Below are 23,543 nucleotides of genomic sequence, written 5' to 3' on the forward strand. Positions count from 1 at the left end.
CTAGGATTGATCTCCAAAAACAATTTTTAGCATGCTAAATCCATTCTTGATCCAAAGAAAATCATTGCCAAAGAAAAATGTCTTGAATGGAGAAGATTTCATGCAATTCCACTAAGAAAATCTCAAGTTATGGACAAAATTGGGTTCTTGGAGGTCAAATGCATGCTTCTCCCAAAATCAGACTTTTTGGGATGCATAGCATATTTTAAAACATGCTTTCCTTCCAAATTGGACTGTTTTAGGTGCAATGCATGTTTCAAAATATGCATCAAGTGAAAATAGGACCTTTTTGGGTGCAATGCATATTTTAAAATGTGCTTCCAAGTGAAAATAGACCTTTTGGAGGGGAATGCATATTTTAAAATGCATCTCACTTTTTAGATGCATAAGCATGAAAACTTCACTTTTCATGTCATAGCATCAAAAAGGTCCACCTATGGTGAACTTTTGATGTAATGACATCAAAAATGTCCACCAAAGTATACTTTATATGCAATGTCATGTAAAAAGTCCACTTTTGATAGATTTTACATGTAATTGCATATAAAATGTCCACTTATGAAGCCTTTAAGTCATTTAATTCACTTAAATTTATAAAAATGTTACAAAATAGGTCAAAAACAAAGTAACAAGAATTGGAATCGGCAAGGCCGAATTGAATCGTGAATCGACAATGGATCGACGATAAATCGGCAAATTTGAAAAAACCCTTTAAATTTAAAGATTTTAACAATTTAAAACTTATTTCATGCACCCTCTATTGAATATAACTTAAACACACTATAACATCATCAAATAGAAGTTAAAACTTAACATACATAAACATGGAACATAAAATCCATCACATACGTAATTATGTTATCTAAAATGTAAATTGTAGGCTAGCTGAAGTAAATAGAAATCAAATGATCATAATGATTTAAATCATAGAATGTATGTAAGATGATCCATAAGACATCAAATCATAAATGTATGTAAGAATCTAAGAGGAAGATCCATGAAAGTTTGAAAGATATGTCTATCAATGATTCAGTATCAATATTTGTAAAAAAAATATAAAAACAAGGCTCCAGCTCAAACCTCAGACTCATAGTCATCATCATCATCCTCAACATCATCTTGAAGCTTGGCTACAGCCTCAACCTCAGCCTTTGAGTATCCAGGCTGCCTAGTAGCAAGGCATCTAATGTAGGTCCTAGAGGACTGCTGAGCCATATCTCCCTCATGTAAGCTGGACTCATGAACGTCGCTAGGGCCTGTGCGTGTGCATGCATGTGTGCGTCTACCAATGCCTGAAGAACGTGCTCTAGCTGCCTCAGCCTCTATATGCAACTGGTCAACCCATGCACGGTCTTCCTCAGTGAAGATTGGATCCACAACCTCTGTGAGCCACTCTGATTCTGGATCAATCTCCTCCAGAATGATCGGAGAGGAGTCAATGCCCAAAATTTGTCTGATCCTAAGACGAAGGTTGTAATGAACAAAGACAATATATCATTCAACTTCTGCACTGTCAACCTGTTTCTCCTCTTCAAATGGATGTGCTCGAACATGGACCAACTGTGCTCACATCTAGAAGCACTGCTTGGCTGACTCAGAATACGGATGGCAATTTTTTGAAGTTTTGGGGTTGTGGCCCCAAACATTTGCCACCATCTATCTGCAATAAGGGAAAATAGAAACAATTAGTCTCATTTACAAATTACAAGTTAACTCTAAAATTACATTATTAACTTTAAGTTTAGAATCTAGATTCATGAACATTGAATATATTATTTAATTTTTACCTGGCTGTAGTGTTGTCTGAGCATTTATGGCCATCCTGCCAGAGAAAAGTGGCCCCTCTTTATTGTTGAATTGGTCTAGCTCAACAATCGCAGCAGTGCTATCTTCATTACTACTCAACCTTTGAATCACTGTGTATAAGCCAGTGAGAACCTCCGCATCTGCCTTGAACTCAGGACGGAAATGATATGCCGGATTCAAAAAGTAAGCTGCTGCATGGATGGGTCGATGGAGCTAATTCTGCTATCTCCTATTGATGATGTGCCAAATAGGGCCATAGCTCTCTTGCACTCCTGCATATTGGGCTCTGATGGCCTCCTTGGCCCTATCCATGCCCTCATAAATGTAGCCCATAGAGGGCTTCTCTCCATCAGCAGTTCGTAGCAAAACTACAAGGGGCTCAGTGACCTACATATAAAGTAAAACAAAAAATTTGAGTCAAAACTTAAATATAAAATAATATAACTTAAAGTAAAAGTAAAATACTAAATGTTAAATTGCAATAAATTTACCTTCAAGATTTCTCCAGCGGGTTTCCAAAAACCATCCTCATCAAATATGCAATCCGCCACATCTATCCCTGTAGTGATCGTAGCATAGGAAGAGGAAATCCACTCCCGCCCAACAAACATGCTCCTTAATTCATCCCTTGATGTCAACAAGGACTGCAGGGTGATGAAATTCGAGGCAAACCTTGTGATACCTGGGTGAGCTAACTCCTTGCCTTCTGTGTACTTCCTCATTGTGCTAAGGACAAATGAATGATTATAAATGAATTTGCATATGTTTTTTGCCCTTTCCACACATGACTTGACAAACTGAAGTTTCCCAATTTCCTCCAACATGAGGTCAATGCAGTGTGCCGCACAAGGGGACCAAAATATGGTGGGGTGCCTCTCCATCAAAAGTTTACCTACAACAATTTTAAGTCAATTAGAAATTCAAATTTCAAAATTCAAATAAATTTATTTTCAAAACTTGAAAAGTTAAAAGTTTACCTGCAGCAACATAACTTGCTGCATTATCTGTCACCACCTGGATCACATTTTGTTCTCCCACCTCTGCTATGACTTCCTCAATAGCCTCACATAAGTATGTGGCATTTTTTACATGTGCGGAAGCATCGATGGATTTGATGAACATGGTGTATCCTACAAGTAAGAAAACAACGAATTAGAATATTAAATGGATCATCAACAAATTAGCATTCAACAAATCAAAATTTACAATTATGTATATAGGAAAGTAGAATGATCAATCACCTCCACAGGATGCAAGAAAATTGTGGAGTGTTCTATTCGTCCTATCTGTCCAACCATCAGTCATGATGGTGCAACCTTTTGCAATCCACTCCTTTCGGTTCTCCTCGAGCTCAGCCCTCATGTCCTCTACCGTCTCATCCAAGAGGTATTCGCTCAACTCAGCATCAGTTGGGGCTTTAAACCTCGGACCACAAATAGTAACCGCATCTATCATGTTTTGCCAATAAGAAGCCCTATCACAAATAAAAATTTAGATGTCAAAGACTCAAATTATAAAACAAGTAGATATAATTAAAGTTTTACTTTTACTTTTAATTTTAACTTTAAAGAAAACAAAGAAAAAAGAATCAATTACTTGGCTGCAATAAATGGAATGTTGCAAAAGTACCAAAATTTGCATATCTCCTTTCTGCCGGCATCATGAATCTCCTTGTTCAAACCCATGCCCTCAAGCGTGGGTTGGGAACCAGGAGTAGTGCGGGGCACAAATTAACTATCAATTCTGTTTTTTCGCACTCTAGGCTGCAATAGGTTGGTGTGGGACTCTGTCTCAGTATGTGACCGACTAGCACTAGCACTAGCACTAGCACTAGCACGAGTAGAAGAACTGGGATAAAAAAGAGGCCTAGAAGAACCCTCTCCAATACAATCTACAGATGCGGATGCTGATGCAGATGCAGATGTGGATGCGGCTGCGGATGCGGGAACATGGGAGCCAATACCTCTTAACCTTTCAAGTTGCATTTTCCTATTGGCTTGGTCTTTTTCAATTTTTTCTAATGCCATTAAGCAAGTGTGTTTTGCCTCAGGAGTTTGGTGAGTGCAAATTGTAGCATCGTGTCTAGGTATAGCAGCAATGTGGTATTTCAATTTATAAATACCCCCAGAAGTTATTTTTTCTTTACAAAAAATACATTTTGTTTGATATTTGGTTCTTCTAGGAAACTCTTCGTTAGATTTCCAACATTCATCTTTTCTACCCATTGCGAATTTGCAAAAAATGAAAGCAAAGGCTGCTGCAATAATTTTTTAATGTAAAATATCAAAGTTTGAAGCTAATAAAAGCTACAAAACAACAAACCCTAGTTTGCAACTTAGTAAAAATAAAGAACATTCAAGATCTAAACTAAAAATTTTGAAAACTATAAAAATTTAACAAAAAATGCATAATACACTAAAAATTTAACAAAAAATGCATAATACACAAACATGCAAAAAAAAAAAAGAGCACTTACCTCTTGCAAATGAGTTGAGGAGTGTTGAGATTGGCTTCTTAATGCTCCCAATGCAATTGATGGCCTCCCCAAATGGATTGCTGATCTCTTTTGTGCTCTTCCTTCTTGCCGGTTAAAAACCTATGGCTTTTCTTTTCTCTTCTTCTCTCTCACTTTTCCTCTCTTCTACTCATGTTAAACAAATAGAAGGCCCTTTAGGGTTATAACAAAGAGAATAGGTAAAAAAGAAAGTAAAAAAACAAGTTATTTTTTTAAATTTTACAAGTCTATACTTTACTGGTCGCGGGCGATTTTATTAGGCGATTTGGCGTTTTTTTGGATGAATCGCCGATTTGGGTGATTCAAGGGATTCACCTGATGAAATCAGCGATGGCGATTTCCAACTCCAAAAAAATCGCCATCCATGAATCTGATCGTTGAATTGCCGATTCACGCGATTTTTGGGCGATTCTCATTACTCTGGTCAAAAACAATTTTTATTTATCATATTATTAAATATAATACATAAACATCATTTTAAAGTAATATTTAAATAAGTATTTCATTTTTAAAACCAAAAATTTAAAATGAAACTATATAGTTATATAGTTACTTTATGTGAAAAGTTTAGAAAGTAACTTTACTTATAATTATAATATCGAGTGCACTATACTAACTTTAAGTTATAAATTTAAAGTAAAAGTAACTTAGAAAGATAACAAAAAGTGATTATAATGTTATATTTTTCAAAAAGTGAATGTCAAATTGAAAATATAACATCATATTTTTAATTCGTGCTGTTGCACCTAAAATGTCCACTTTTGAGGCACTAAAATGGATATAACTTTTGATTGACAATTCCGATTGACCTCTAGGTTAGACCGAATCGAAGGAAAAAATGAAAGGCATGACATGAGCAAAACGAAAGGACTAAAAACAAGAAAATGCAAAATCAAAAGCAAAGAATGGACTGTGAAGGCTTCAAAAATCAAGCAAAGGCTCAACAGAAAGGAAAACGGAAAAGACTCGATGAAGGCCTTCAGTAAAAGGATTCATTATATCAATTGGTATTGAATGGTTGATCAATATTAACTAATTAAATAATGAACTAAACTCAGAGAAATGCGAAACTAAGCTTGAAAAAGTCTCGTACTGTTACCTACATTTTATGGTGACAAAATGCAGGACAACAGGAAGACAACAAGAGATTTCCCCTGGTGGCGTGGGACAATGTGTGCCTTCCAAACCAAAATGGGGGGTTGGGTATAAGAAAATTGAGACTTTTCAATAAAGCTCTGCAAGCTAAACAGGTTTGGAGAATCTTTTCCAGCAAGGGGGATTGAAGGGACATCATGGAAGACAAATACCTTCATAGACCTTCAATTAGACACTTGCTCTATGGAGGGTCGATTCCCAATGGATCAAATGTATGCAATGGCATTCTAAGAGCCAGATAGACGGCCAACAGTAAGGCGAAATGGAGTGTTGGTAATGGGAAATACACCCTTTTTTGGCAGGACAACTAGCTGATCCAGGGTCCTCTTCACAACATTCTTGAATATGAAAGATGGGCTTGTATTTGTATCTAGAGGTATGGCAGATATGTTAGTGATTATAGACAAGGCCAAGGTTGGAGGGAGCTTTGTTCAATATCTGGGGACCTAAAACCTCTGATGCCTATTCTCCGCTTTGTGGTTTTGAATGAGGACCAAGACCAGCTTGTTTGGGAGAACACTTCTAATGGAATCTATATGGTGGCTTCAGGGTACCAAACTATTATGAGGCGGGATTCGAGACCGGATTGGACAAAGGCCTGGTTCCCTTGCCTTATCCGTAAAATCAACATTTTCTTCTAGGTATTACTTGAAAATAGGATCCTGACTATAGACAATCTTAGTAAAAGGGTCTTCAAATTCCTAATAGATTTGTCCTTTGCAAAAACTAGGCTGAGTTTGTGGATCACTTGTTTACACATTGCTCCTTGACTAGAGAGGTGTGGTCTATTTTCAGTCAAGCTTTTGGGATGCCTATCTCGACCATTGAATTCTTTAGGTAGTGGGATGACTCTTGGAAGGGATCTGGGCTCTAAGCAATAAGTAAATGGGCTCTGCCTCATTTTGGATGGGGAATTTGGAAGGAATGCAATAATCATATCTTCAGGGATGCTAGCTTTCCTGCCAATATTGTGTCTGGTAAAATTCAAAATGCCCTTTTTGAAAATTATATGTATAAAGGATGTAAGCCTTTCCCAGGTGAAATTGGAAGTAGTAATGATACTCAACAAACAAGAAAGGAATGTCACTCGTCTTTACCCCAGGAGGGTTGGCACAAAGCCAACTTTGATGGAACGGCTAACGGTTACCTGGGAGCTGCGGGTAGTGGAGGGGTGATCACAAATTGTCATGGGTATGGTATAGAGGCTTGTGCAGCCCTTCAAACAACCAGGCTGGCAAATAAGGTAGGGATAAAAAGCCTATGGCTTGAGGGGGATTCAAATAATATCATTAAATGCCTAAGGGGAGAACACCCCCATCCTGGAGTATACATAATATGATGAAATAAACTAAACAAATATTACTTACCTTCAAGAGGGTCTATGTGTCACATGTTTACTGTGAGGCTAATGCGGTTGTTGACTGGATGGCCAATGAGGTGGTTAGAAGGGACACATCACAGAAATGGCCAAGTGATGAGGGGATTCCGGTGACTGCTAAAATTTTAATTGAGATTAAGAGAATCCATTGGAGGATGGGAAATAGAAAGTGTAATAATGGAAGTTAATATTGTCAATCTTGCTTTTAAAGTAATGAAAGCTTGGCACAGGCTGAAACAGAGTTATCATAATTGAGGGTTTTTGCGGCATGTTTTCTAGGCGATTGGTAATTGTTATTACAATTGCTTTACCGAGGATAAAGGCAAGTACAATTTTTTAGAGAAAAACCAGTGTTCAGCTCTTCGCACTTGGAGAACACAGAGTAGTTCTTCTAATTTCTGCAACAATATGGTGGGGGAAAGGCATCGTAGAGAGCCAGAGGGTGAAGTGGAGAAGTGGAAGAGGAGATTGAAGGTGTGGGAGAAGCTAAGGGAATGCGGCATCACGAGCTTCATAGAGAAACTTCATGGCTGGGATCCTAAGATAACTGACCTTATGGTTAAGTCATGGAAAGATGGGAAGGTGAACATAGATGGTATTGATTTCCAGGTTAATGAAGGGGACATAGTGGAGGTCATAGATTATCCTATTCAAGGCATAAAATTCTTTATGGATAAGAAAATATCCCTGAATGCAGTGGAAGACTTTGCTAAGGATGCCAAGGAGATGAAGGAATTAGTGAAGACTGGTGTGTACTATGAATTTGCATCAATAAAGAAACTTTGGAAGTTTTTCCTAAGGGCAATTATCTCCTACATAACGATTAACACTAGGTATGATAGAATCCGTACCCACCATTTTGTTATTGTAGACCACTTTAGGTATGGAACAAAAATCTCCATCCCCTTCTACCTTTTCTTCTCTGCAAATAAGAATATCATGGGTTTTAAGAAGAAAGCGTATGCTAACCTAGCCTTCCATGAGGGTCTATTGTTACTTATATATGAGCACTTTAAGTGTAATGTCCCCATTAGTTGCCAGCATCAGAATTTCAGGGATTAGCCTAACATTGGACCCTCATAGGCTAATGAGGATGGTTAGAGGGTCTTTTGAGGATTGATTCTTCTCCAACTTTCAGCGATTTATGGATTTGGCCTTTGTTCGATGTTATTTGAATTCCATTTGCCATACTATGTATAGCAAGTTAGGGGTAATAGAGATGGACCCTTTCTATTTTTAGAAAATGTATTTGGTTACACAAGGAATTATGAGGAGAGATTCCTATTTCAGACGAAATGACAATCAGAGAAGTAGTTCAAGAGATATTAAAGTTCAAGTGACTTAAGTGATTTATTTAAATATTTTACTGGTATAAAGTTATAAAGTTACTTAAGTGACTAAAAGACGAAATTGGCTTTTAATCCCATATTGTCTAGTTGTCTGTGTCTTCCTTCATAGCGAGGTTATAAAAGTGTGGAGCTACATTGGGATGGACACCATGAAAATATTTATTATTTAAAGACTTATCTGTTGCTTAAATGTGACTATGTTCTTCTTAGGGATGAAAACCCTTAGGAAGTAGGAAGTAGGATGTAGCCCCAGTCTTTGTTTGTGGTTGACGGACTCCTTCGGGAAGGTTCGGCGGATAGTATTTATATCTTGTCTGGGATCATTGTAAATCATCATTCATCTTATGAAGCATAATGTAATGTTCTGGCATATGCGAATAATTTAAGGAATTTTGCTGTTCGTGTTTCATTGTCTGTATGCGTTCATTTATTTTACCTTTACAGTAAACATTTGGCGCTGTTGCCTTATGAATCTGGAAGGTGGGAGGAATGCAGATTAATGCCAAATCAGCTTAACAAGGATCGAAATAAGGTCAAGGGAAAAGATGGAATCCGTACTGCGCAAGCAAATTTAATTCTAGCACAGCAAGCCGAACGTCGAAGGAGATTCCAGAAGATTGCCGATGGAAACTGGAGCACGGAAGAATTGTTGGAGGAAACTTGGTAACGGGTGGAATTGGTGGAAGAAGCACGGGAGGAGTTTTTGAATTTGTGTTTGCCGAGGGAAGAGAATCCAGACGAAAGAGCATCGACTCGCACGGCTCGAAGTGCCGACGGAGCAAGAGTTTGGAGTGAACTCTTCGTCCGGGATATACTTCCGTTGGGGACAACTTCAAAACACTGTTCTTCACAAGGTTTGCAGCTGTTGAGTCTGACGGTGTGGGAAAAGTGTCTTCCGGTGTGGGAGTGCAGTTCGCTGGTGTGGGAGACCAGTCTGCCGGTGTGGGAGTGCAGATCGCCGGTGAGGGAGTGCAGTTTGCCGGTTTGGGAGAACAGTTTGCTAGTGTGGGAGTGCAGTTCGCCGGTGTGGGAGACCAGTCTGCTGGTGTGGGAGTGCAAACCGCCGGTGTGGCAGTGAAGAGTGCCAGTGTTGCAGGACTGAGCAATGCCTGTTTACAGAAACCAATTGTGATGGTGGGACCAAAAGAGAAACTGCCGAAGTTCAGTGGCGATGGTACGGCCGATCCCATTCGACATTGCAAAACATGTGAAACGATCTGGAAGGCAAATGGGATAACTAATGAAGACGACTAGATGAGGCAATTTTCGGCCACCCTAAGAGGCGTAGCAATTGATTGGTTCACTGATACAGATCCACAAAAGCTAAACAGTTGGGATAACATTAAAAAGGAGGTTCTAGTAGAATTTAAACTGTTGTGAGATGATAATGAAATTGTAGCAGAGATCTTCAATACTAAGCAAGGGAAGAACGAAACCGTTCACATTTATGCTAGGAAATTAAAAGACTTGATAAACAAAATGGAAAGTAAGCCGGTGGACGGATTTCAGAAAAGATAGTTCGTGGAAGGCCTACGCTCGAAGTTGCAGAGGAAAATGAAAATTGTGCCACAGTCGTCATATACGGAAGCTTATAACAAAGCATTGGACCTCAAAAGTGAGCTGAAGACAAAGAAGAAGACGAAGACTAGCTCATTTGATTCGGATGACGATGAGCCTGTCGGAGATGATAGCAACGACGATGAAGGCAATAGTAAGAAGGTTCGTGCCCTACAGAAGGACATGATCCGCACGATGGAGTTTAAAAACATGCAGAAGGAGCCAAAAGGCAGTGAGCTATGGTGCACGGAGTGTAAGACCGACGGTCATACTAAAGGATCGTGTCCAAAGAACCAATTCTGTAACATTTGTCAAATCATGGGCCATTCGACAAAAGAGTGCCCCTTAACATGAAGACAAGAGGATCTCCGCAGGTGCTTCTTACACTAGAGGCTTCCTCGTCGGGTAGTAGCGGAAATATGAATAGCACAGGTGCTACATCCGGAGGGTACAGGAATAATAACAGTGGGCAAAATAACAACAATGCGAACAATAACAATAATAATGGGAGCCAAAGTTGAACCCGGTATGATGCAAACGGACGACCGATCGTTCAATGCCCAGCATGTAATTTGTGGGGTCATTTTGCGAGGGATTGTATAGCGGCAAACACACCGAAATTATTATGCAAATGGTGCGGACTCAGCGACCATGAAGATGCCAAGTGCCCAAAGTCTGGAGTAAACTTGATCATTGTCGGCACAGATGAAGAGGAGGTTCTGGCAATTACGCGGAGGCAAGCAAAACTACCAGCGGAGGAAAAAAGAAAATTGGGGTAAGCGCCGGCGACAATTGGAAAGGCATCATCGGCAGGGACATCTCAGTTGAAGGACATCACCGGCACCTTGGCAAGGAACTTCGCAGAACAAAACATTGTATGACAGATCTTACAAACGGAGATACTGGTCAAGATAAGTGACCTCCTTCTCACAATGCCCTAGTTACGGACGACCATTCTGAATCATACACCATTTCCGAAAGCAACAGAGGACACAGGAAGGGACAGTAGTCCAACGACGGCAACAGACCCAATGTTGCTGGCACTCACATGCGGATGGCATCCGACGGTCGTTGAGATGGGGATTTTGGGAAATGTTCTGACAGACACAATTGTCGACGAAGGCTTCGGTGTGAATGTGTTGCCGGAGGATACTTGGAAGAAGTTGGGAAAACCGACGCTGTGGCCACCTACATTCCAGTTGCTCACGGCGGACCAACACGGGATCAAACTGTCGGGAACCTTAAGGGCGCAATCGGTAACTATTGGAACACAACCATTTTTATTGGACTTCGTGGTCATTCCATTGAAAAGAAAAGGATATGATGCTATTCTGGGAAGAACTTGGTTGGTGCAAGCAAAAGTAAAACATGATTGGAAACGAAATACCCTATCAATGGAGCGCGGAGGCAAAAGATTCATAATTGAGCTGCACACACAAATGGTAGGTGAGGAGGTAGCATTGCCAGACTCAGAAGGTGAAGGCAACAGTGACGACGAAGGAAATGACGACGAAGGAAAGAGGAGAATGGAACCAGACAAAGGAGTATTGACACTAGAAGGAGGATCGAATGATGACGACCTAGACTTGGTGAATGGCCTTTACCACTGGCAAATAGAAGACTACGAACTCTTTCCGAGTTGTAATATGCTAAGGGTCGATGAAGGTGAGAAAATAGAGAAAAATAAATGTCTGAAGGAATATAGAGCAACGGAAGAAGGAAAGGCGGTTACACTTGAAGCTGAGTGGAAGAACGTACAGTCCAAACCCAGAGAAAAGAAAAATTCCACCGTTCGGTACACGGTGAACGGACTGCACAGGAAGAAAAGAATGCATTGTACCATATAATTACTTGAAGGGTGCCGACGAAAGTGACACAGAACAGACATAAGGCGTGGCATGACAAACTCAATAGGTTTCAGCTAGGGCAGTTGGTACTCAAGTACGATGGTCGGAATGAAATCAAGTTGGGAAAGTTTAAGGCAAGATGGGTTGGACCATATCAGATCCGAGAGGTAGGTGCCAATCGAGTGATAAAGTTGGGGACGTTGGACGGGCAACAGGTACCTCACGCAGTCAACAGATCCTATCGTGCCAGGAAGATGCCGTTGCCGTCACTGTCACAAAATGATCAGATTATTCCCTTGTCGTCGTTGTAGAATGGCGATGCCTAGAGGCAAAATTGAAGTGCTATTCATTTCTTTAAAAAAAAAAAAAAAAAAAAATTGGAAAAAGAAAAAAGAATTAAAAAAAAAAAAAATTAAAATTAAAAAAAAAGAAGAAAAGAGCTGAGTAGGCCGCGGGTAACTCTCCGCGGGCACATGTCCGCTGGAGATGGCCCACGGGCACATCTCCGCGGGAGATTGCTCCACGGCCAACTCTCTGCCAGCATCTGTCCGCAAAAGATGCCGCAGGCACCTGTCTGTAGGCAGGTTGTCCGTGTGGTTCTCTTCCCGCTGTTTCACGCGGAGATTCTTTTGTTCATGGAATACAGTTGTGCCCGCGGAAGCTTCCTTCCAGCCATCATAAAGCGAGACTCTGCGGATGTGAAACTGTCTTCACACAAGCAGCAACAATAACCTCCATCTAATTTTTCGCGTCACCCGTGGGTGTAAAACAGTATTCTGGTGGCGTTTTTTTGTTCCATTTCTAAACGGATCCCAAGATTGAATCCTCGGAAGTGTCGTCTTTGAGGGGTTTGATTCTCTTTGTTCGCGGGGTGGTTTTATAAGCCGCGAAATTCTTTTTGTCGGGAGATGTATTGGGAGTCTTTCCATCTATGGGCGTCTTGCTTCCGCAGGTTGTTTTTCTGCAGGGTTACTCTATGCTTCGAGGTGTGTTCGGCAGAAGGAAGGTGCCAGGAAGTTTTAAAAAAAAAATGATGATAGATACAAGTAGTGTGGAATGAGTATCGGATGTTGCCACAGAGAAGGGGAAGTATTAGTGATTGCCAGAAAGAGTGTGGAATTGGCAGAAAATGACAGAAATGGTGTGTTTCATGCAGTTTTGTGTGGGTTTTGGAGTGTTAATTTGGTCTTGGCGGCGAGGGGCACTTCCCCTTGACCCCGCCCTGTACTGCGAGCACCTGCGGCGCTGCCCCAGGACCCCGCGGGGGTGCTATCTCTTGAACTGCTGGGGGCGTTGCCCCTTGGACCCCCAGTCGTCGTAGATATTAGTTGTGAAGTGTGACCAGTTGAGAAGACTTGAAGCTGCTGCAGGCATGGAGTGTCTGTGTACCAAAGGCACTAGGAGTAGGTGTTGGCTGAGAGGCTGTCTTGGTGGATGTGTAGAGAGCTCGGGAGGAGCTGATCATCCAATCAGAGGCAGTGCAGGGACACTTGGCTAAGGGTATCGAGGAGTTGAAAACAGAAAAAGTAGCACAGGTGGCTATCAAGGTCAGCTTCATCAAGGAGGCAGTATTGTGTTAGCAGAGGCTATAGGCATGTGACGAAGGTGATAGTGATGTGTCAGAAGCAGATTTATCTTGTTATAATTAGTCCGTGAATGTATTTTGTTTGTTAATTTGTCTCAGATATTTTGTTAGTCGTTAGGAGACGACTTTTCTTTTTGGGGGGGATGGTGTTAGCCGACTGGATTGTCGTCGGTGTTTCTGTAGCAAACGGAGTGATTGTCGTTGGTGTTTCTGTAGTCGATGGGATGATTGTCGTCGTCGGTGTTTCTGTAGCCAACAGGATGATTGTCGTCGGTGTTTCTGTAGCCGACGGGTAAATAGTTTGTAGTGGACATAATGTTTGTGGCCGACGGACTCCTTCGGGAAGGTTCGGCATATAGTATTTATATCCCGTCTGGGATCATTGTAAATCATCATTCATCTTATGAAGCATAATGTAATGTTCTGGCATATGCGAATAATCTAAGGAATTCTGCTGTTCGTGTTCCATTGTCTGTATGCATTCATTTCTTTTACCTGTACGGTAAACAGTCTTCTTTGTGAGTTTTACACCAGACTTGAAGTTCACTGGACAGTAGGTTCATTCATTACTAAACAACATCTTTTATGTTAGCTGAGCAGTTCCTTGGGTGGATAATTACTTTAGCAGCTAAGTAAAGACAGAGCCAAGAGCCACATGAAGAGTAGAAGAAAATGCAAAGTACTCAATGTAACTCTCCAAGCCTTATTAATACTTGCATACTGTAGCATAATCAGAGGTGGAGGTCCGACTAAGAGAGGAAGTTCTGCAGATATTTATGGCAGCTACACTATAGGAGGCATGGGTTATAGTATTGAGACACGGGTCTATCCAACCGACTGGTAAAACAAAATCAGAATTCCCTCAGCAGTTTGATATAGCAACAGTCTGATACTTGTCTGATATAACAATGATTAGAGCATCTGAATGTTGCCCCAACAGTATGATACTTGTTTGATTGGGAAGTGGAGTACGGGTAGCTCCAACAGTCTGATACAACAATGATTAGAGCTCTGAATGCAGCCCCAAAGGACTGATAGGGAATCTATGTGGCTCATTCATTCATATGCAGGGATTGGTACTTAGCCAACATAAGTGAGGTGACGTAGAAGACTAGGAAGACCATGGGTCAAGGCCTTCATGCCAAGACAGATTCCAGTAACCAATATGGGTAGCAGAGTGACTGGGCATTGGTAGCTCCAAAACAGTGACCTTGAAGAGTATGCCATAGATGAGCAATCCAATTTATTAGCAGCTGCAGTATATAGGTTCCATTATTTCCTTGTCTATGTTTGTAATACCATGTGTTAGTGCTTTGAACATAAATAATTATGTGTGAACTCATTCAGTAATTATTTCTCTATAATCCAAGTTAGACAAAACGTTGTATGGGATCTGCTGTACTTGAAGAGTAATATACATACAATACTATTATTTCCTAAGGTTGTCATACTGTATGCAAATTTCGTAGTCATATTGTTATATATATGCTGGAGTTGGACTATTCACAACAACATCTGAGTTTATTACCAAGGTTACATGCCAACTGTTTGACAAAATTTCACTAGCCAGAGTTCAACTTCTTTTATCAAACTAAGTAGGGATTATTACGTTAAGGCTCAAACCCATGGAAGAGCTGTAGCCCATAAGGCGGAGTTCTCAGAGGATACGAAGAGCTTTTAGCTTCCTTTTGATACAGAGGATAGTGTAGGACTGCATTTGGATGACAAAGAGGAGGTGGCCAAAATTATGAAGGACATAGGCAGGACGAAGAAGAAGAAGATTGGGAAAGGAAGGAAGGGAAGGATTAAGCCTGAGGTCAACTTAGCGGAGGATTACAATGAAGAGGAAGAGGGGATGGAAATGGATGAGGAGGATAATGTGAAAGAGGTGGGCACTAGTAAGGCACAGGAAAGTAGGAAGGATGACAGCCCAACCAAAAGGAGGAGGGGTGGAGATAAGGAAGCAGAGAAGGCACATGGTAAGGGAAGGGAGACCAATCTTGAAGCTTAGGCAAAGAGTAGAGAGGAATATGGTTTGGAAAAAACCACTTGTACTCTTGGCGCAAAGGGTAGGAAAACTGCATGGAGGAACTTTCAAACAAGCACAATGAAAATGGGTCTAGTGAGAGAGCATATCCATCCGGAGGTATTGGAGGGAAGGGATTGCAGAATTCAGTTGGAGGAACTCATCAACCTGGCTTTGGTGATTCTAAGCAATAATGCGAGGGAAATGGGATGAACCTCCTAAACAATGCCCGCAATAGTATGGTGGACAATTTCTAGTTTATTAAGTGGATTTTCCATGAAATAGAAGAGATAAAGATTAGGATGCAAGGGTAGGAAAGGACGGAAGAGGGGGATAGGACCATGGGAATAAGCAAGTTGGATACGAGGGTTATTGAGATGGAAAAGAGAGTGGAAAGGATGGAGAGCTCTCTCCATAGCTCTACCAACTATAGCGTCACCATAATCAAAGGATTAAATGACAATATAATTCAGCTGCACTCGATGATGGAGAAAAGTAGTAGGGGAAAGGAGGAAAAGGACAAAGAGGAAATCAGGGTTGCAAATGAAGATGACTTCTTGTAGGATGAAAGCCCGAGCAAAAGAAGGAGATTGGACAAGAGGAAGAGGGAAAAGGAGGAGTTTCTGGATGATATTCATTTGAAAACTGTTGCAGAAGAGACCATTGGAGAGCTGGAGCTCAAGGCTGCTGAGCTGGTCAAAGATATGGTGCCTTGATTGGTGCTCCTGGTTTTTTGTCTGTCCCCTAGCTTTTGGTGGTTTTTGTCTGCCTGTTCCTATTTGTGGCTGTTTTTTATTTTGTTTAGCTCTGCTGACCTGGTTTGGCCTGTTGTTTTATGTTGCTTTGCTGCTAGCACTGGACTTTAAGTAGTATTTTGTTGTTAACAACACCTGTACTCGTCTAATGCCCTGGCTATATAAACATTGTATTGGGCACACAGAAGCAATAGGTTCTAACTTCCGCCTTCATATATCTTTTAAGACAAGGTCAAGTTAATACTTTTCTGTGTTTGCATAACTTATCTCACCATTTCATACTGTTTCATAGCCAGTGACTTTTATCTGGATCTGAATTTTTTCATATATTTACGATTTTTTGGTATACTTGCATACTGATATTTAATATTATTACTGTAGAGCTGATTCTGCGGCTGTAGCTATCACAACAACCGATCTTGTCAGCAAAAGTGTAGCCCTTGAGACTCAGGTGCTGTGTGCTTTTGTAGTGCCTTCTATAAGTTTTTTAAGAATTAGTAGCTCTGGGTTATACAAGGTGGACATTGTTTCTTTTGTTAACAAATTGTTCTTATTTTGGACTTCAATCAATCAAATCCTTATGTTTTCACCATTTTGATTATAGATAGGTGGAGCAACTGTGAGAATTGGGGGCATTGCAAAGGGTTCGGGAATGATTCATCCAAACCTGGCTACAATGCTCAGTGTATCTCTCTCTCTCTCTCACACACACACACACACACACACACAGATAAATAGGTACAGACCATCATAAAATCATTAAGATGTGACATGCAATTATTATATACAATTAAACAGCATGCGAAATTTGTATTGTTGTAGCATGAGGGTACATTATTCTTTGGAGATAACTGTTTGAGAAATTAAAATATATTTATTTCAATCTTCCTTGCTCTGCCAGGTTATAACTTCAGATGCTGTGGTTTCAGCAGATGTATGGAGAAAAATGGTCTTGACAGCAGTGAAGAGAAGCTTCAATCAAATTACTGTAAATTATTATGAGAAAATGTTTTTTTCACTTTGCATCTGTTAATTAATGCAGTCTCTTAGAACATTCTGGATTAAAAATTTGAAATTAGTATTGAGTGGTTGCATAATTGGAAACGAAAGAATAGTATAATACATGCTTAAATAACTGCTTGTTGACATGAGATGAACATCAAAAGCATCAATCATGGACGTATTTATGGTACAAGGGTGGAAATGTAAAATAATTTTCGCGATGCTTTCATATAGAGTTGGTGGATCCTTTAGTTCTTCCTTCAAATATATCTAAAGAACATAGAATTTAGCAGACTATAAAAGGGAATGTTTGTCATGACATAGCTTTTGCACACTTTGGTCCAAAAGAGCATACATAAAGTGGATTTTTGCATTTAACACGTACTAATCACATGACCACTTTTCTGTGTGTTTTTGTTCTGCATTTTACTTTGAATATTAGAGCACAGATTGGAGATGTTTTCTTTACATGCTAAAAGGGTGGCAGTTTCATGTGTTGTCTTATTAATATGATGATCCAGTTGCGAGATTGCATATGCCAAGACTTGCAGCAGATCAGATTTGATATCCTGTGGTATGATGATTTTGATTTTCTTGCAGGTTGATGGAGACTCAAGTACAAATGACTCAATTATTGCATTGGCTAGTGGTGCATCTAGAGCAAAGAAAATAACTTCTCTTGGGAATTCAGAAGCCAGTCAGCTACAAGCAGCACTTGATGCTGTATGTGTCCTGCTTTACTTGTCCCTTTTTAACATTAATGTGTTTTTCTAGGAAACTTTCCAATGTGTTGCCTATGGTACTATAGTGGTTTAAGCAAGTGGATTTGTGCAAAATGGTTGGGTTCGAACCCAGGTACGATCCAGGTCTGCGTTCAAAGCCAGGTGCGATCTAAGTCTGGGTTCTCATCCCTGAGTTTATCTAGCATCCGGTTGGGGTGCCTAGGTAAAACCCTGTGCAAATGTGGATGAAGTCTGGGTGTACCAGACACTTTAGGCATCCAAAAAGGGTCCACAATGAAAAGAAACTAATTAATACCTAAAATTGCCTGACCTTAATTTTAAATATGAATTTCTAAATATCATGCCATTGGTCATCATGAAAATTAACAATTGAAAACAGCCCTCTTTGGCTTTTTTGTTTTCACACTTTTTATTTTTTACAAAATATCTCTTTTTGTTGGACATTAATAATATTATCTTATCTTATCTTGAACAACAAATGACACGTAGGATACTAGACCATCCTTAGTAGATGGGGAAAGGTCATAATGTATTGACAATGCTTGGACATTTTCAAGCAATCTTAAAAAACTGGAAATGCCCTAGGGATACGATTACATCCTTGAATCCCCTTGGAGAGAGAAAAATTCACAAAAAAGGTGATGTGAAGTGGATGTAGCCTCCATGTTTTCATCTCCCTAAAACATCTAAGATGAGTTGTGTTCACATGGGGCACTACAAATAGCAAGTCCTTTCCTCCGATATTCTTCTCTTTGTTGAATTTACTCTAGAATAGATAGATAGATAGATAGGTAGACAGACAGATAGATAGAGAGGCAGCCAGGTGGGCAGACGTACATAATTGTTAAAAAATTTCAGAACTACTTTTTTTCCTCTTAGCTTATCATTCACTTGTGAGAATTTTCACAAATTGTTACAATTTTTGCATGTTGATGATTAAAATCACTAGATTGGCTGAATTTTTTGCTGTTTTGGTTGATTTTAATTTATTGAATGTAACGTCCCCAATTTTCATAAGCATTTGAATCAAGTTAATTAATTAAGTGGTCCAAAAATTAAATAATATCATAAGGACTTATGTAATTAATTAGTTTAATTATTAAAGAAAGGGCCCAAATTATAATAAAACAAAATAATAATGTCCTCTTGTTGTAAATCTCTAGACACTTCTTCGAGGCCTTTATAAGGAGATGCTAGGCATTGTAAATCATCATGAAATGTATTTGACTCTTCTTTGCATTTCTAGAAGTTGAAGGTAGAAGGTTGTTTGTATGCAGTTTCGAAAGTGGAAGACCCCTCCTATCATGTAATTGCATTTTCAGTGCTTCACAACCACCCTAGTTTGTCATCAAAAATATCATCTTAGATATTTCACCCAGTACTTGAATGCCAAATTTTTGATGAAAAATTTGTATAGTTGAACTTCATAACGAATATATATCAGATCTGGAAGCACAATATCTGATTTGCAACCATATATTTTTGCACCAGTTAATTGTTTCACATAGAAAGTTTATCTACACATGATTCTAGAATTAGATGAAGATCTATTTGTGTCGTCACAGTGCACTCCAAGAGTTGAGTTGCGTGTTCACTTGGTTCTACGGTGACTAGTGCATGAAGGTTGCGTGTCGAGCATGTGCGGCGTGTAGGGTGCATTCAAGTGGCACACAGAGTATGTGTGGTGTCCTAAGTACATGTTGGTGGCTTGTTGTGTGGTGTGTGAAGTGCGTGTAGGGTGCATGCAGTGTTCATACATGCGATGCATAGTGCATGCGATGTGCAAAGTGCATGTGGGTAGGTGGTGTGTGATGTGCAAGTGTGTGTGGTATAGGTCGTGTGCTTGGTTAGCTGGAAATGTGCATACTATAGTAGCACTGGTGATCGGTACAGTGGCAACGTTGATTAGTACAATAGTATAGTAGAATTGTTGATTTGTATGGTGGCAGTGCTAACTAGTTCGATGAAAGTGTTGATTGGTATGATGGCAGTGTGTTGTTGAGTATTGTAGAAGTATCCACACCATTGAGGTGTGTCATTCGGTACGTCACAGTGGCATCCGAGTTGGTGATCTTGCTAGCCTGCTGGGAGAAAAATGGCATCAAGTAACATATCGGAAGATGTGTTAAGGGATCTAAGAATTTAAGAGAAGCTCCAATAGACCCTTACAAGAAGATACCGACAAATGGAGGAGATACTAAACTACTTGATAGAAGCAAGGATAAAAGGAGATTCACAACCCGTCAACACAAGGCCCACCATGAAATCTTCCTCCAGAGGTTCGGGGAATTGGGTAGGCACACTTTGCTTGACCTTCCTCTAGAGGTTTGAGAAATAGGAATTGGATAGGCCTACTTTGCTTGAGTCACTGAGGCAATCCAAGCGGGATTGGATTGATGGTGGATTGTAGACAAACATATCTCTCAAAGATTATATATAACTACAAATGAAGTATTCATTCTCTAAGGGTAAAATATTCTACAAGAATAACCTGGAGCAAGAGATTGACAAGTGACTACACGACACCTTGAATCCTAAAGAGGATAAAGACATGCTCACAAATATGGACAAGCTAAAGACAATAATTGTCCCTTCAAGTGGAGACACCTAAACCTTCAAAACACCCGCAAAGGTGAAGGAGATGATTACACAAATTTCATTGATCCAATATCTGTGAATCTACTTGATGAAGATGGAGGTTCTATCAGTGACCATCCAAAGGAGCAAGCTCTACTAATGGCTGTTTAGTCTCTCGGTGATGTGGACTCGACCAAGGATTGTTTGTAGGAGCAATCTCTACAATTTGGTGATTACAGAGTTTATGCTTTGGTTGATCACGACATGTACATGATTCAAAACTCTTAATGTGAAGGGCTTCTTAATGGAAACAACAAGATCTACTCGACTTATGAGATTCTAGAAGACATTGATGAGCATGATGACATGAAGACTTTGGATCAGAGCATCGACGTGTTTTATGATTGGCTTCTTTGGGATCCTCATGACTCTGGACTTGGTAATGGTTATATTAGAGTGGCGCAACAGGAGCTTGGTAGCAGTTTAGTCATGAATGTGATCTTGAAGCATCTTGGAGATTTCAATTAACATTGCCAATGTCCACACTTGGTTTGAGATCTTTGAGCTTTATTGGTAATCAATTTGATGACAGATTGCTTGAGGGAAAGCAAAATTCGGGCAGCAAGGGTTTGTAATGTCCCCAATTTTTTTAAGCATGTTAATTAGGTTAATTAATTAAGTGGTCCAAAAGTTAAAATAATATCATGACTTAATTAAATTATTAAGTAAAGGGGTCCAAATAATAAAAAAACATTTTAATAATGTCAACGCAGTGTAAATCACTAGATGGTTCTTGGAGTCCTTTATTAAGAGATGATTGGGCATTGCAAATCAAAGAATCAAATTTTTGAAAGAAGTGGCTTCATAGCTGTATAAAGCCTCAAACAAACTCATTCCAATGGATAAATGATTTGTGGTATTGCAACAATACTTACCAAGGTGTAGCCATTTCACCCCTACATTATGTTGTCCTGTAACATTATTCCTTAAACATCCTTCTATTCATTTATTAACAATTTCTGGCTATCCATCGGTTTGAGGATGATAACATGTTTTGGGTGTCAATTTGGTGCCTGCCAAACATAAGAGTTATTGTCAAAACATGCTAAAAAATCTGCAATCTATACGGCTAACAATGTTTTTAGGTAGTCCATATAGTTTGAGTACTTCTTTGAAGAAAACTTCTGCAACTTGAGGTGCTCTATATTCGGTAGATACTGCCATGAAGTGTGTGTATTTGGTCAATCGATCCACTGCCAGATATATACAGTGTTTCCCTTGTACTTTGGGGAGGCCCGCTATAAAATTAATGGATACACTCCCATTTTTGATCTGGTATTGGCAGTGGTTGAAGTAGGTATATATGATATCACTATTATGCTTTGTTTCTTTGGCATGTCATACATTCTTGAACATGCTTGAGTATATCCTTTTTGAGTTCTTATCCCTTGATTGTTTGTATGTTTTGTAATACCCTGGATGTCCAAATAGGGGGCTGTCCTGAAATTCTTTAATTGTCGTTTTCATTTTTGAGCTTGGAGGAAGATATATTCTCTCCTTATGTAAGATGATTCTTTTTACTATATAGTTTTTTAGTTGTATATTTCCTTCCATGAAATCATTTGCATGAGAATCTTTGGTGTACTCTACAATGATGAAGTGCTTCTAATTTGTTGTGATTTCGGTGATGGTGCATAAGTAGGGTCTTTTGGATAATGCATCAACTAGAACATAATTTTTACCCTTAACATATTCTATGTCAACGTTGTAAGCTTTTAATTTGCTTAGCCATTTCTACTGACAGATATTAAAATCCTTCCATTTCAAGAACTGTAGACTCTGTGATCTATTTTTAACCAAGAATTTTCCACAAACAAGGTATTGCCTAAATTTTTCCAATGCATGCATGAGTTCCAAAATCTCCTTTTCATAGATTGTATACGATCTTTTTGTAGGATGGAGCTTCTTGCTTTCAAAAGCAATTGGGTGTTTATTGTTGCATGAGGACTACATCAATGCTTTCTCCTAATACATCACACTATACTTCGAATGGTAGAGAGAAATTGGGACTCCCTTTTTGGTCAACTCTATGATGGGTGTTGCTGATTTTGAGAATCCTTTCACAAACCTCTTCTAATAGCTGTAGAGTCCTACATAGTCCCTTAATTGGGTCAACGTTTTGGGCTTAGGCCATTCCTTAACATGCTTGATCTTTTCCTCGTGAACACTTATTTCTTGCTCCTTGATCTTGTGGCCTAGTATAGGATTTCTTTCATATGAAATTCACATAGTTTTAGCATAAAGTGACTCTTTCTCATGAATTCCCAATATGTCATGCAACAAATTTTAGAATAACTACTAGTTAAACTAGAAAAAACACAAAATATTTCTAGATTTAAATAGTCAAAAGTTTTTATTATTATAATGATTGGCAATACAATAACATAACACCAAAATGCAATCTTAAATATAGTAGCATAGTCAAATTGGAAAAAATTGAGAGGATCTAGATGTGCACTATGAACTCCATCTCGAATCCACCACAAAGCTGAACCAAGTTTGCATCTGATTCACCAAGAAGACCCTGAAGATTTCCATCCTCAAGATCCAAAATGGAAGCATAAACTTCCTCAAAATTTTCAAGATAAGATAAGATAAATTTATTAATGTCCAATTAGAGACCATCAAGGGTCTAAGGGAATGGGAATAGTACAAGAAGGCAAAACGAAAGCAAGGGTAGTACCCAACGTTGTCTGCAGAAATAGAAAGAAAGAAAAAGAATTGAAAAGGGGAAATAACTAAATACTCATAGATGAGAAGTAGTCCAGAATAGAAGGTACGATGTAGGACAAGAAGGTGCCCTAGATTGCCGCCCCTAAAGATTGCTGGAAGAAGGGTGTCACAGTTGAATGTGTCCTCTATGGGGCCTCACAGATTTGGTGTGAGTCAAAATAGGGTAGAAAGATCACTTCATCCCCCGGGCAAAGGCCATGGGTACAAAGAATGAGGTGATAAGCTGCTCAGGATTTTGTTGTCCATAAAGTTATAAAATAGCCGATGGGTAGATTAGCATGTTGTCGGTAAAGTTATAAAATAGCCGACGGGTAGATTAGCATCCAAAAGGACGCGTGATGGTTGAGTCAACCTTCAGAATGGTATATGTACACCGTCCGGAATGGACTTTGGATCATTGTGGTAATCATCATTGGAAGCACTATGTAATCTCTTCGGCATATATGCGAATAATA

The 23,543-nt window shown here is 39.5% G+C and overlaps 1 protein-coding gene across 1 annotated transcript in view; it reads left to right on the forward strand.

Moving 5' to 3' along the window:
• LOC149552659 (arginine biosynthesis protein ArgJ family) overlaps positions 1-23,543 on the forward strand; it is a 283,088-nt gene that overhangs the window by 174,817 nt on the left and 84,728 nt on the right. Inside the window, exons 9-12 of the mRNA XM_089788225.1 lie at positions 16,355-16,424; positions 16,578-16,658; positions 16,875-16,961; positions 17,576-17,698. Coding sequence (XP_089644351.1) covers positions 16,355-16,424; positions 16,578-16,658; positions 16,875-16,961; positions 17,576-17,698 — 361 coding nt within the window. The remainder of the gene's footprint in view (positions 1-16,354; positions 16,425-16,577; positions 16,659-16,874; positions 16,962-17,575; positions 17,699-23,543) is intronic.

The sequence above is a fragment of the Cupressus sempervirens genome, chromosome 6, assembly GCF_028749045.1.
Source record: "Cupressus sempervirens isolate cs-2001-9-10 chromosome 6, ASM2874904v1, whole genome shotgun sequence".
Lineage (NCBI taxonomy): Eukaryota > Viridiplantae > Streptophyta > Pinopsida > Cupressales > Cupressaceae > Cupressus > Cupressus sempervirens.